The sequence below is a fragment of the Trachymyrmex septentrionalis genome, unplaced genomic scaffold, assembly GCF_001594115.1.
Source record: "Trachymyrmex septentrionalis isolate Tsep2-gDNA-1 unplaced genomic scaffold, Tsep1.0 scaffold3, whole genome shotgun sequence".
Lineage (NCBI taxonomy): Eukaryota > Metazoa > Arthropoda > Insecta > Hymenoptera > Formicidae > Trachymyrmex > Trachymyrmex septentrionalis.
In genome coordinates, this window is record NW_017305462.1 from 49,253 (window position 1) to 61,257 (window position 12,005).

The 12,005-nt window shown below is 33.4% G+C and overlaps 1 protein-coding gene across 1 annotated transcript in view; it reads right to left on the bottom strand.

The window, feature by feature from the left end:
• LOC108749553 (neuroligin-4, Y-linked-like) overlaps nucleotides 1-12,005 on the bottom strand; it is a 251,026-nt gene that overhangs the window by 35,867 nt on the left and 203,154 nt on the right. Inside the window, exon 10 of the mRNA XM_018488328.1 lies at nucleotides 5,722-5,849. Coding sequence (XP_018343830.1) covers nucleotides 5,722-5,849 — 128 coding nt within the window. The remainder of the gene's footprint in view (nucleotides 1-5,721; nucleotides 5,850-12,005) is intronic.

Below are 12,005 nucleotides of genomic sequence, written 5' to 3' on the forward strand. Positions count from 1 at the left end.
CTATCTATCTATCTATATGTACATGTATATATATATATATGTATGTGTGTGTGTGTGTGTGTGTGTGTGTGTGTGTAAAATGAATGATCAGTGTCACTTCTTGTGCTCGTGTAACTTACACATAATTAAATATAGAAGCTATCCAGGTTATAAATTAAAACGAGCTATATTAGATGTACAATATGATAATATTTATTTTATTCAAATCTATAAATTTCACGGAACGTTTCAACTTCACTTAGTCCTCATCAGCCATGAATAAAAATTATAACTCAGTATAATAAAAAATGGGAAGTCGAATGCCCCTTGGCAGGGAGGGAGGATGGAATGGAACGCCTTTCGCGTAGAAAGCCATTACGTAAGCAAGGAAGAATATAGAATAGTTTTTAATGTTACATATAGCAGAAATAAGATGTTATTTTTTCAAACTTTTTCTGTTAATAACTTTTTAACGAATAAACGAACAACGGCTAAAATCTGTTGGAGGTCACTCAAGGTTATGACCTTGACAACATATGTCGAGGTCAAGGTTGGGGCTGGGTCCCCTAATCGGTACTTTTACCAATCGTTTATTTAAAACACGTGCGGACTTGGTTGCCAAAAGTTTAACATTGGTAGCTATAAGTCTAATACAGTACAATGTACTGTAAGGAAAGAAGAATCCGGAATGCAAAATATATAGCCATAACGAAAATAAGAAAGAGTGAGGAAATTGCGAACATGAAGTCAACCTCTCATCTCTCGTATCCAGCGATATATCTTCAGTACACTTTAACATGTGATCATAAAACGAACGCCTCGTTTAAAATGAATACCATTACATGTTTTCGATGCAAAAGAGAGTGGGGCAACTGCGAGTATCTAAGGAAAAAGGGGAATTAATTAGAGCCGACAATTATCGATCAATTATAGAAGCTTTGTTCAAAGATTATTTGGCTTTAAATTGCAATAATTAGCACTTCGCTTTTTTTTTTTTGCTTGCACGCAGAATTTGTTACTTTGTACAGAAATACTCACGTTGACAAAAGAATTGCGAGCTTTTATTTTAATGATTAATTTAGATATGGTAGAACAAAAGATTTTGGAATTTAAATCTTTTAAGACTGATTTTTGTTTACTTTTTATATCGAATTATTAATCGATTCATTATAATTCGCATGTTTCTCTTTACGTTGTAGTAAACATTGGTTCGCCAAAGTAACGCGAAGTTGAATGAATACGAGAAGACGACGGAAGCCAATATACGAGATATTTATTGCGCGAGACAGCCAAAGGAAGAGTAGAAAGCGGTCCACGAGTTCGGCGATGTCACCTTCAATATTTTGTAATAAATTGCCAACTTTTCCGTAGAACTTCCGGCCCAGCCCGACTAATCTCGGTAAGAGCAAAGTCTAGAGGCTTCGAAAGTTCGACGGATGAACTTGCTGTTTAGCGCTTTATACTTCGGCGATAGTCTTGGGACGCCGCTCCCATCAAGCCTTCCCAGGTTTCATCCCACCTTTAATCCTAGGATAAGGAAGAGTCTCCTCAAAAGAGGAGACAGGAAAAGTAGCCTCTGAACAGCTTGTTCTTTACAGCTGCAATAGGTGCTAACTTTTGTTTTGTCAATTTCATTGATATAACATGTCTGCTTCGTATTAAAATATTTTTCTATTCAGATTCGAAATCGCTGTCAAACCTTTTATATTATTGTACTTTCAAACAGATACAATGTAGAAAAATCTGTAATTTCATCATAATTTTATTATAAAAGATACGTTCGGTAATATATCTTTAAATCTAATTAACTAATTATATATGAATCTCTTCAGTTAATTATAATAAAACAATTTTTAAACAAATATACGTATACTGTGTTTCATCTGTGTTGACTAATTATACTTTTTCCTCGGTAATTTCAATCATAAGGTAATACGATGCTGAACTTTTGGCAGTTATTATTGGCATAGGTATGATCGATTGACCGGAACGCGGCGCCCCGTAATTCGCACACGCGGAAAGCTGGCCAGCCTTGCCTTGTAATCTTCGCATAATCTATTTAAGCTCGTTATTTCACGTCGCCGCGCCTTGCCAACCCATTGCAAGCTTCTCTCGCTCTGCTCCTATATAGGGTGTGTTTACACAAGTTCTGCATAAAACCGTCATTCAACTTTAGAAGCATATTGTTTTGATAAATTTGTACACAATTTTAGCAAACGTTTAATTAAGCGCCATTTATTCAAATTTTTTTCAATTTTCCATTATCTCCTTCTTTAATATCTAAAAAAAATGTTATTTACATTTGTATAATAAATTTTAAGAAATAATTACAAGTTCCTTCTCATCTTTTCATGAAGTCAAAATCAAATTCTAGTAACACATGTGCTCATGTTGAGTTTCTAAAAAATAATAATAAAAAATGGTGCGCTTGCACGTTATTCTTGAAAAAATATTTGACAAAAACTTAAACATATCGTAAAATTATACTATGCAAATTTACTACGAAGCTTTATGGAACACCTTGTAGGTGTTTATATGCCCAGTGTCATGAGAACGCGACAGCGCCCACCCGTGTCAAATGTCACCGTTCATCATGAACGGAATATAAACCCCAGCACCGCGCTCATCATGGCTTTACGGGCTCTCGGTGTGTTAACGAAAACAAAAAAACAAAAAAAAAAAAAGAAAATATGAAGGGATTTGATTTAATTATGAACAATAGCATTCGTAACAACCACAAGTAGTTGTGAATTAGCGAAGCTTGCAATAGAAGTCTAAGAAAAAGTCTCTCGAATAATATTGTAGTAAACCAAAAAATGTGATTTTCGTGTTATTATTACAAAACAGTTTGTCCCCTTTTCCGAAAAATTTAATTTTTTAAACGTTACTTGTAAAATAGGAAAACGACATGTGGAATTGTTTTAATTTCTGTGTAATCGAGTTGTTGCCAAACTTTTTCCTTTAATTAAACATTCATTATGCCATCCAACTGGCTTAATTAAAGAAACTCGTTTTCGTACGAGTTCATTTCTTCCGGTTTTTAAGTTTTAGAGTTTATTGATTTTAGACGTCCGGGGAATTCTACTTTTACAAACAGAGAGGCATTAAAAGTTTCAGATTATACCATAAAACTAAATTCTTGAATTGAGCCGAAGGCTTTAGATTTTGGATTAGAGTGGACTTAAGGATTCTGGAGTTTCAATTTAATTAAGTAAGCATCTCTATTTGAAGAAGAATATCGGGAATGCAAAATAGTTTTAAGACTTCTATACAGTTTTACATATATTTACACGATGTGATATTGTAAGGATTGAGATAGAAAAAACGCAGGAAACATAGAGTTTATTGATTGGTAAATGATAAATCTAATGGTAGATTTATTACTTCATCTAGTTAAATCTAATAATTATCAAGATACGAAATTTTCGAGAAATGTACAACATTAAAAACAATTACGCTATAAATAAGGTGGGACAACATTTCAGCTAACATGAAGGTTAATCGATTCGAAAGCAAAGCACGTTTATGTGAGGAAGGGTAGCTACAAAGGAGGAGAAGGTATGGGTGGGGCAAAAACTATTGCGAAGTAGATAGCGAACGCTGCGGTAAGAGCGGGTGGGTGGAACAAAAGCGGAATGCCGAGACGTAAAACAACGACCACTCGAGCCGACGATTGCTGTTTTCGTTTCGGTCGAAAGCCCCTCCCGTCTTGCCGGAAATCGATGATTAAACCGAATCGAAGGGACAAAAGATTATTGAATTTCCTCGCTACGGTAAAAATTCGAAATAGGCTCTCCAATAATGCCTGACGTTTTTCAAATTACATTTAGACGTTTCCGTTCATCATGCTGTTATGTTATAAGATTGTAAGATTATGTATTGAATAACCGAATATTGCGATTGGATTTTTTTTGTTTTTCAATAGAGTACACAATTGTGATAAAAATTTTTAACTTATCGTTGAAATCGTGAAACACAATACTAAGTGAATCTGGACTGCTTATGTGAATAAATGAAGCAATTATTAAATAAAAATGTAATGATAAATTATACGATTAAGTTGATTTATGAGAAAAAAGGATGAAAGATGAAAAAAAACTTATCCTTTCCAACAATAATATTTATGAGAGAATACGAGAATTAATCCAAATCTTCATAATGTAAATTCCAACGAATACGTTAGACATGATGTACTGATATCTCTGGTGAGAATTCTGTTGCCCCGGGGGTAAGATTTCAGCCGGTGGCTTTTACTGCGGTTAGATAAGAGAGACGGAGGTAAAAAAAAAAAATTAATCACGAGAGGAGGGAAAGTATCCGCCCTTTTCTGCTCCATTTTCACGGCACATTTTTCTCGGATCACGCGCGGGCGTCTCGGAGAATCGACTCGAGTCAATTCGAGTCGACTCGAGCAACGTGGAATGCAGGCTATTGGCTCAACGCAATTTTTCACCAGACTTTCCGATGAAAAATGGCGAGCACCTTCAGCCGTGTCTCTCGATAGCAGTGTGATCTTGATAAAAAATTTTTTTCAAGTCAAATCTAATTCTTCGACGTGTAAGTTTGTTTCGTGTGGGTAGTAGCATATGCAGTATACCTTCTATACAGCTGAAAAGAACACGAAAAAGAAATGAACGTATAAAAAGGTAAAATAAAAAAACTTATGAAAAAACGAACCAAAAAAATGTGGAACACAATTTTTTCATGAAAAGCTTTTCTTGATAAAAATAAAACTGAAAAAAATCACGCTTATTCAAGTAAATTTGGTGACACTCTATATAATGTCTTTTTACCTTATACCGTTGATATTAGTACAGTGACGTTGGAAAAGTAATTAGCGCGGGCGTCCGATTTTTCGCGGACACGTAAATGGATAGCCTACAGAATAAGCCACGGGCTTTTTCAGGTCAAAGGGCTCATTTCGCGTCATCTACGACGTGCTCGAGCACAGTCCTCACAATAAAAATGACTTCGCGGAAAGTCTCTAGCCGCTCTTTCCTGAGCTCGAATAGCTACACACGAGTGGCAAGCCATGTTCCTGGCGCGACACTTCATCTCCCGCCTTTTCTTTCTTCACGTACGAAACGATGAAAGCTCGCTCGGGATCTGACCCGTTCTAATTCGAGCTAACTCGGCGGCAGCCAGCGCGTTTTCTTCATGCGCGGATAAGTGAAGACTAATCGAACGTCGAGTGTGGTTACTCTTGAAATGTACCATTTGAGTATGGTCTCGATATTTGCTCAAAAACTAAAAGTATTTTCGTTTTTTTTCACCCATTGCCATTCAATATTTTTTTATGTAAAAACGAGAAAGAGGAATTAACATGTTTCGCTCATTCTGGACGTTCGCAAGAGTTAATCCGTTGCATTAGCGCAATGACAATTAGAAGTTTTTTTTACCGGGACTAATTGTACGTTCGTTTCTCTCTTTATTTTAATTCTGAACATTTCACTTGAATTACTTCTACTACAATATAAATAATATAATGTAGCACAGACATTTGAAAATTTGATATGAAATGTAACTCCGATATATTTAGTGTAATAAAATATTATGTTATTTTATGTTATTTTTATATATTTTAATTCAGATACTTTAAAACATAAAATTCGAAGATAAGAAATTTTGTTGTTATTAATTTGTAAAATTTATTTCTATTTCACAATAATAGTTTGATATTTCAAACATCCATCTATTCGTATCAAATATCGCAAAATATACGCTACCATGTATATTACTTACCAATTTCTAAATATTTTTGATGTACTGGATCGTATTGTTCCCAGGACAAGCTGCGAAATCGACTCTTTTCTCTACTAGCTGGCAAAAGAGTCTCGTTTCTCCCATGATGGTCGATAATGTTTGGATTTCTGTAAATTAAAAATTACCTTCCATTATTTTTTATCAATATTAATATTATTTTAATCCATAATTTTTGTTTTCTCTTTTCCCTCTTTGTTCCGTTTAGTCTGATAATTTAAATATCATCTGCTGAAGATGTTAGAGATGTGAATGTAGTTGCTTGAAATTGAGATAACAAAAGTCAGTTGAGATGGAGAGAGAGAGATTCGAATCACGAGCATCACATAATTTAGTATTGATGCGGGATATGAAGTTTGCAAAGTTTGATATTTCCTCGAGTTGCGCATTCCGTTATACCACGGGTGAAACTTGAGGTCATCCCTACTCGTGGTCTTTTGCTGTGGCCAGAACTGTAACTATAGTTTATATTTTGGCTAGGATACAGAAGTAACATGTGGTTGGTCCCACGTTTACATTAACAGTAAATGGTAAACGATAAACAGTGAAGTCCTTTCGAGCAAAGAGAATTACAGGTTGTATCTACATGTTATCTTGTATCTACACGTTTATCGTTATATTACTCTCTCTTAGAGATTATAGTTCAGATTCAAACTGAATAAAATAATATTTTAAAAAATAATCAATAATTAATTATTTCAGAAGCAATTTATATTAAAAAACAGAGAAACGCTTTAAATGTACAGAACGTCACAGATCTATTGAATCAATTATATCATTGTTTGTGGATGAGTGCTGCTTCCATACTTGATAATTTTATTTCTGATAAACAAACGAATTTGCTATTGACCTCATAAGCAAATTGAAACGCAACGTATTCAAATCATTCTCTTATTATATTGTTAATCTGTTTCTCAAGTAAATAGTAGTCAGTATACAATTGCTAATTTGATTTTAAGTTAATGTTCTTTGTTACAATCTTGTTTTTTAATTTCTATTATAGTGACTTTCGTAGTAGTTTGAGTATTCGACGAGATACGATTACAGTCTTGACGAAAATTATTACACTTTTAATAACACATATCGAATAAATTCAATGTATACTGGAAGATTATATTTCTTTACGCTTTGAAGAAAACACAACATTGATGTCGAAACGTCTGTAATTATGTATATTATATTTTTGTGAATACATGAATCATTATTATCACACTGAACATCTTGTGTAGGCTCGCATTGGCAAATTTCCTTAAGTTTTTACAGTTAAATTTGATGCCTTTTTATTTTACGTTATTACAATAATTAATTATTAATGAAAAATAATGTAAATTAAGAATTCTTACATTATCTGGCGTTTCTTATTTCAGAATTAATCATTTTTAATCTTTAAAATAGGAAGAAGGTGCTTGATATAATAAAATGCCTTTTGATCGCTAAGTACAATTAATAACAAAATAAGTACCTAATTCGACATATTTTATATAAAAAAGTTTTTAAATAATCGACACAATGCTGATGTCACCGACAATGAGTAAGATTACATAAAACGTAGTATTGTATTCTACAGAAAAGAATGGAAATTTAACAAAAGAAACCACTCTGATCATCGCAGAATTCAATCTGCCGCTTCATTTAAAATCTATGGAAGAATATTCGATGAGAATAATAATTTTTACGCCGTTACGAGTGTAAATTTACCTATTCAAGGAACATCGAACAGTTAGTTCTCCATTGATCGATAACTCTCTATTAAATATGACGCTATCTTGTAATTTGATATTGTGGAAATGCTACTCATCGAAAGCGACATATGATGGTTATGTCTTCGAACATCGGGAAAATCCGTAAACTGCCATACTACATCATATACAGGTATATACATGATATATGTATGTATACATCGTATACATATGCAATGTATGTAGAATGTACATCGTACATACCATAAAATATCTGAAGCGATATTACTATATTAACGTTACTCAAATGATTTAATTGGCAATCGCGAATTGTAACAATTTACAATATGGCTACAAAAAATTATTTCTAAAATTCATGGCGATAATGATTGCGTCATAGTGGCGTATTTGTGCGCGCGTAGGGCGCATTGCATAATTCGTGGCGATTTATGAGCATGCGGGGATAAATACCAAAATCGCGGATCCTTGATATCGCGATATTCGAGAGCATATCGTTCGATCGGTCGAATTACGCGGATAATTACGAGCGAAGTTGGTCGCAAGCCAGATGTAAATCACACGAGAGAACGCGAGAACGCGGGGTTTTCGCCGAAATGGAAATTTGCGTGTGAAATAAGGCTGTTATTTTAGTTATAGCAATATCGTCTGTCATGTGAGCTCGCTTGAAAAAACATTTTATTTTGCTAAAAAACACCACTGTTGAATTCCCGCCGTATATTAAAAGCAACTGAAAATTTTATATTGCTGTTCTCATGTCTCAACGAGCGGTCAGAATTTTTGCGAGTATTTGAATTTTTATTGGTTAATTAATACAGCTATCTCTGAATGATCTAATATACTTCAAATATACTTCAAATTGGATGTAATATAGTTTAGAATTATAATATTTTTATTCTAGTTTATTATGTATATATGTATATACTTCTTTCCAAGATATTTTGCGAGCAACATTTTTCATGTTTAATTTTTGATCAGCATAATAACGTTTTCAATCAATATCTTATTACAATTTATATTAGTTTGTTAAATAGTCGTTTTGTTAAATACTTTACTAATCTTGATTTTATAAGTTTACTAATATGCAATTATTTATCTGTATGTAATAAATTATTAATTTTTTATATGTAATATTTTAAATATATCATTGTTACAATTATAAGTAATCTATTAATAATCTAGCATAAAACAGAGAACTGTTATAATCATTTTAAATCGTTTAAAAATTAAAGGCCTACCTTCATTAAGTTTTTTTTATTACGTATTATGAAACAACGTTCTACTTTTTAACAATATAAAATATGTATTGTCTTTGTCGAAAATTATATTCTTATAAAGGAGAAAATCGATGGAAAGACTGCATCACGGTGCAGAAATTGCTATCCGGCCAATTAATGATAGCAACTGCGAATCAGTCGAGCGAAGGTCTCTCGAGCATTCTTAAAACGATATACTACGAGTTTTCTCATAGAGATGGGATAGTTCCGTTCCCAGTACGATTAGGACCAATTATTTATCACAAGTCTTCGTTTTCGTCTGTAGACAGAACCATCGCAAACAAGATCTAAGGGATCGAATTATCAGGTAGATATTGCATTCTTGTTATGCAAAGTAAGAGAAATTATTTGATATGAAATCAAGTCAATTAATTATTAATTTTGTAAAAATAATTGAAAGCAATGGCTCTCATAACGTATTCAATCGGATGCAGAGATAAAAGAAAGGAGATTTGTTTCTCCGATCGCGCACATCATTCAAAGTTAGTACCTACATGACTGTATATCGGTTCTATGCATATAGGCGTGCTCGCATACGTCCGCTGCGAATGCGCCTGTGATGGAACACGCCGAGACGGTTGGATAACATATATATCTATGTAGATTGTGTAGCAATGGGGGCAACAATAATCTATAATGCACAGCACTCTGCAGAGCGTGCACGTCTCCATGATGCCAGGCAACTCGACGAAACCGCTCCGATAATGAATCCTCGGAGCGATTTCCTCGTATGGGACATGCATGCACTGCATTTAACACTTTCAATCGGACAGCTTTAATGATATCTCGGAATACATTAAATTTTTAAGTAAGGTCGCAATATTGATTATGTATTAAAATTACAAATTACTTTTCCGAATGTTCTTATAATGATATATATGATCTGGCAATTACAATTTGTTTCAGTCAATTAATTCATCTTAATGGATTCATTAAAATAAGAAAAACAAATATTTAGTTTCCGATTAAAAATTCTGATTGATAAAAATACTTTTTAATTAAAAATACGTATGCAAATATCTTTTTCTAGTAAAACCTCCTACCAATTACCAATAATATTTATTGTGAATATTTAAAGTAAATTTACATCACTTTGGCATTATTGAAAAATATTATATTATGTTGCAAACATTCTTGACGAAAAATATTACATTGCTGTCATCCTTCGATTTTTCTTGTTTTAAGCCGTCATGATTTATGACGCTATAGTCCATACAGTTTGCTATTCTGCTCGTATAAATTCAATGAATTATGTAATGTCGGTTACCCGTTTCTCTGAAAACGCATCGTCGACGATACATAAATTATTAGATGCGACCATTGTACAGGTACATAAAATATGCGCGATATCACTGATGCATTAGTGTAAAGGGATCTCTATCAGTTAATATATCATTATAATTTTAATTAAATTATCCTCGAAGTACGCCATGCAACTCGCAAATTAACGATTAACTGTAAATGTTTTCGTATAATTCAAATACAAGGTACGAAGAGCGCAATATTATTTAATATTTCATATCATATTTATTTTATATTTCAGACAGAAGGGAATGTCTTAAAATTAAATACAATTAAACTGATAAATTTCACAACCCAATAAAATAAAATATAGTTTCTCCGAATTTTCTATTTAAATCAACTGATATAATAGAGATATAAGTAATTACACAGAAGGCATCATCTTTCGTAAAAGTATAAATATGAATAAATAAATGAGTCTCAATTAAGTAAACTGGCTTTACGTTGAATTATTTTACCATCTTCTCTGCGCGAAAGAAAATTTATACTCAAATGTCGTTTCATTTATAGGCTATAATTAGCTCCTTACTTTCATATATTTGCTGAGTCTGTGAAGGAACAAGCTGTTCCGTTTGAACGATGAAAGACGCCAGACACAACAGCTGGTTATGCCGATGAAGCCAATTACGAGCATCGTGGTCATGTATGGACCTATAGACAATCTCCGCTCGGGAGATCGATCACTAATGGGCGCGACTGCCAGTTAGCATGCATCATCGGCGATTTAAGTGAAACCGACTCCGATCAATGCCACTGCCCCCCCCTCTCCCCCCCCTCTCTCTCTCTCTCTCTCTCTCTCTCTGTCTATCAATTTAAAGCTCGATTTCGCTTTAATCCCCTTACGTAAAGTCGCTTGGAAAAATGCCGACTAACGCGGGATCTATGCTAGCTCAGTGGACCTTGATGTCACACCTGGCCGAGCCGACATTCACCACGAACATTGACCTGTCTGTGTGTGATAACGTGTACGTCATGGAATGAAGTAGAAATACAACATGTATGAAACATGATATAGAAAAAAATATTGAAAAATGGAGGGGGGGGGGAAAGATATATAGAGGAAGTATACATTGTTAACAATAACATTACATACATAATGGTATTTTGAAATGTGTCAAATTTTAATAATTTTAATTATATTTCTCAGTAATTATATTATACGTGAATGATAAAGCTTTGATGAAGTAGTAATTATTTTTGCATTACATTTTGCTGTCTTAACGATTGATGACAAGATCCCTTGATATTACATATAAAAACTATATTAATGTTGTTTGGTAATTAACTTCTTGTTAACGTTTCCAGAATTAATGCGGACGTTCGCAGGGGATTCATAATCAAATAATGAAAATTTCGTTCGGCTGGTATTCGACATAATGAAATTTCACTGCGAAATCATACCCCCGATATTATGCACGGACTTTTCTGCATAAAAGCGAATTGAAGCTACAACATTATATATACTTGCACTATCGCTATTACCGAGCTGTATCGGTAATAGCAAAAGACAGTACATCACTATTGTACTGTGCAAAGCAGGCACTCTTTCTCTTCCAATTTCTCTCCCACACATTTCTCCTATAAGTCGTTAACACATCCTCGGTCCGTGTGGCGCTGCAGAATTTCCTGCTGATACCTGCGAAAAAGCTTCATATTCAAGCTTAACATCCTTTTTTAGAATGTACGATGTAAAGATATGGAAAGAGTAAAACAGTCCCTTTTCAGTATGTCTCCATAGAGCAGTGGCGGCATGTTATTTTTTACGATATAATCTTAAATTGAATCGTAACTATTTAAAATTTAATTAAAATATACATATAGATTTTTTTGTGAATAATATATAGAAGAATTATATTTTAATATTTGTACGATAAAGAAAACGACAAAGACGGACGATACTTTGCCGTTGAAAATTATGAATTTTATTTTAAAATTACAATAACAAAAATTTTCTTAGAAAAAATTCTTTTTTTAACGAAAATAATTACGA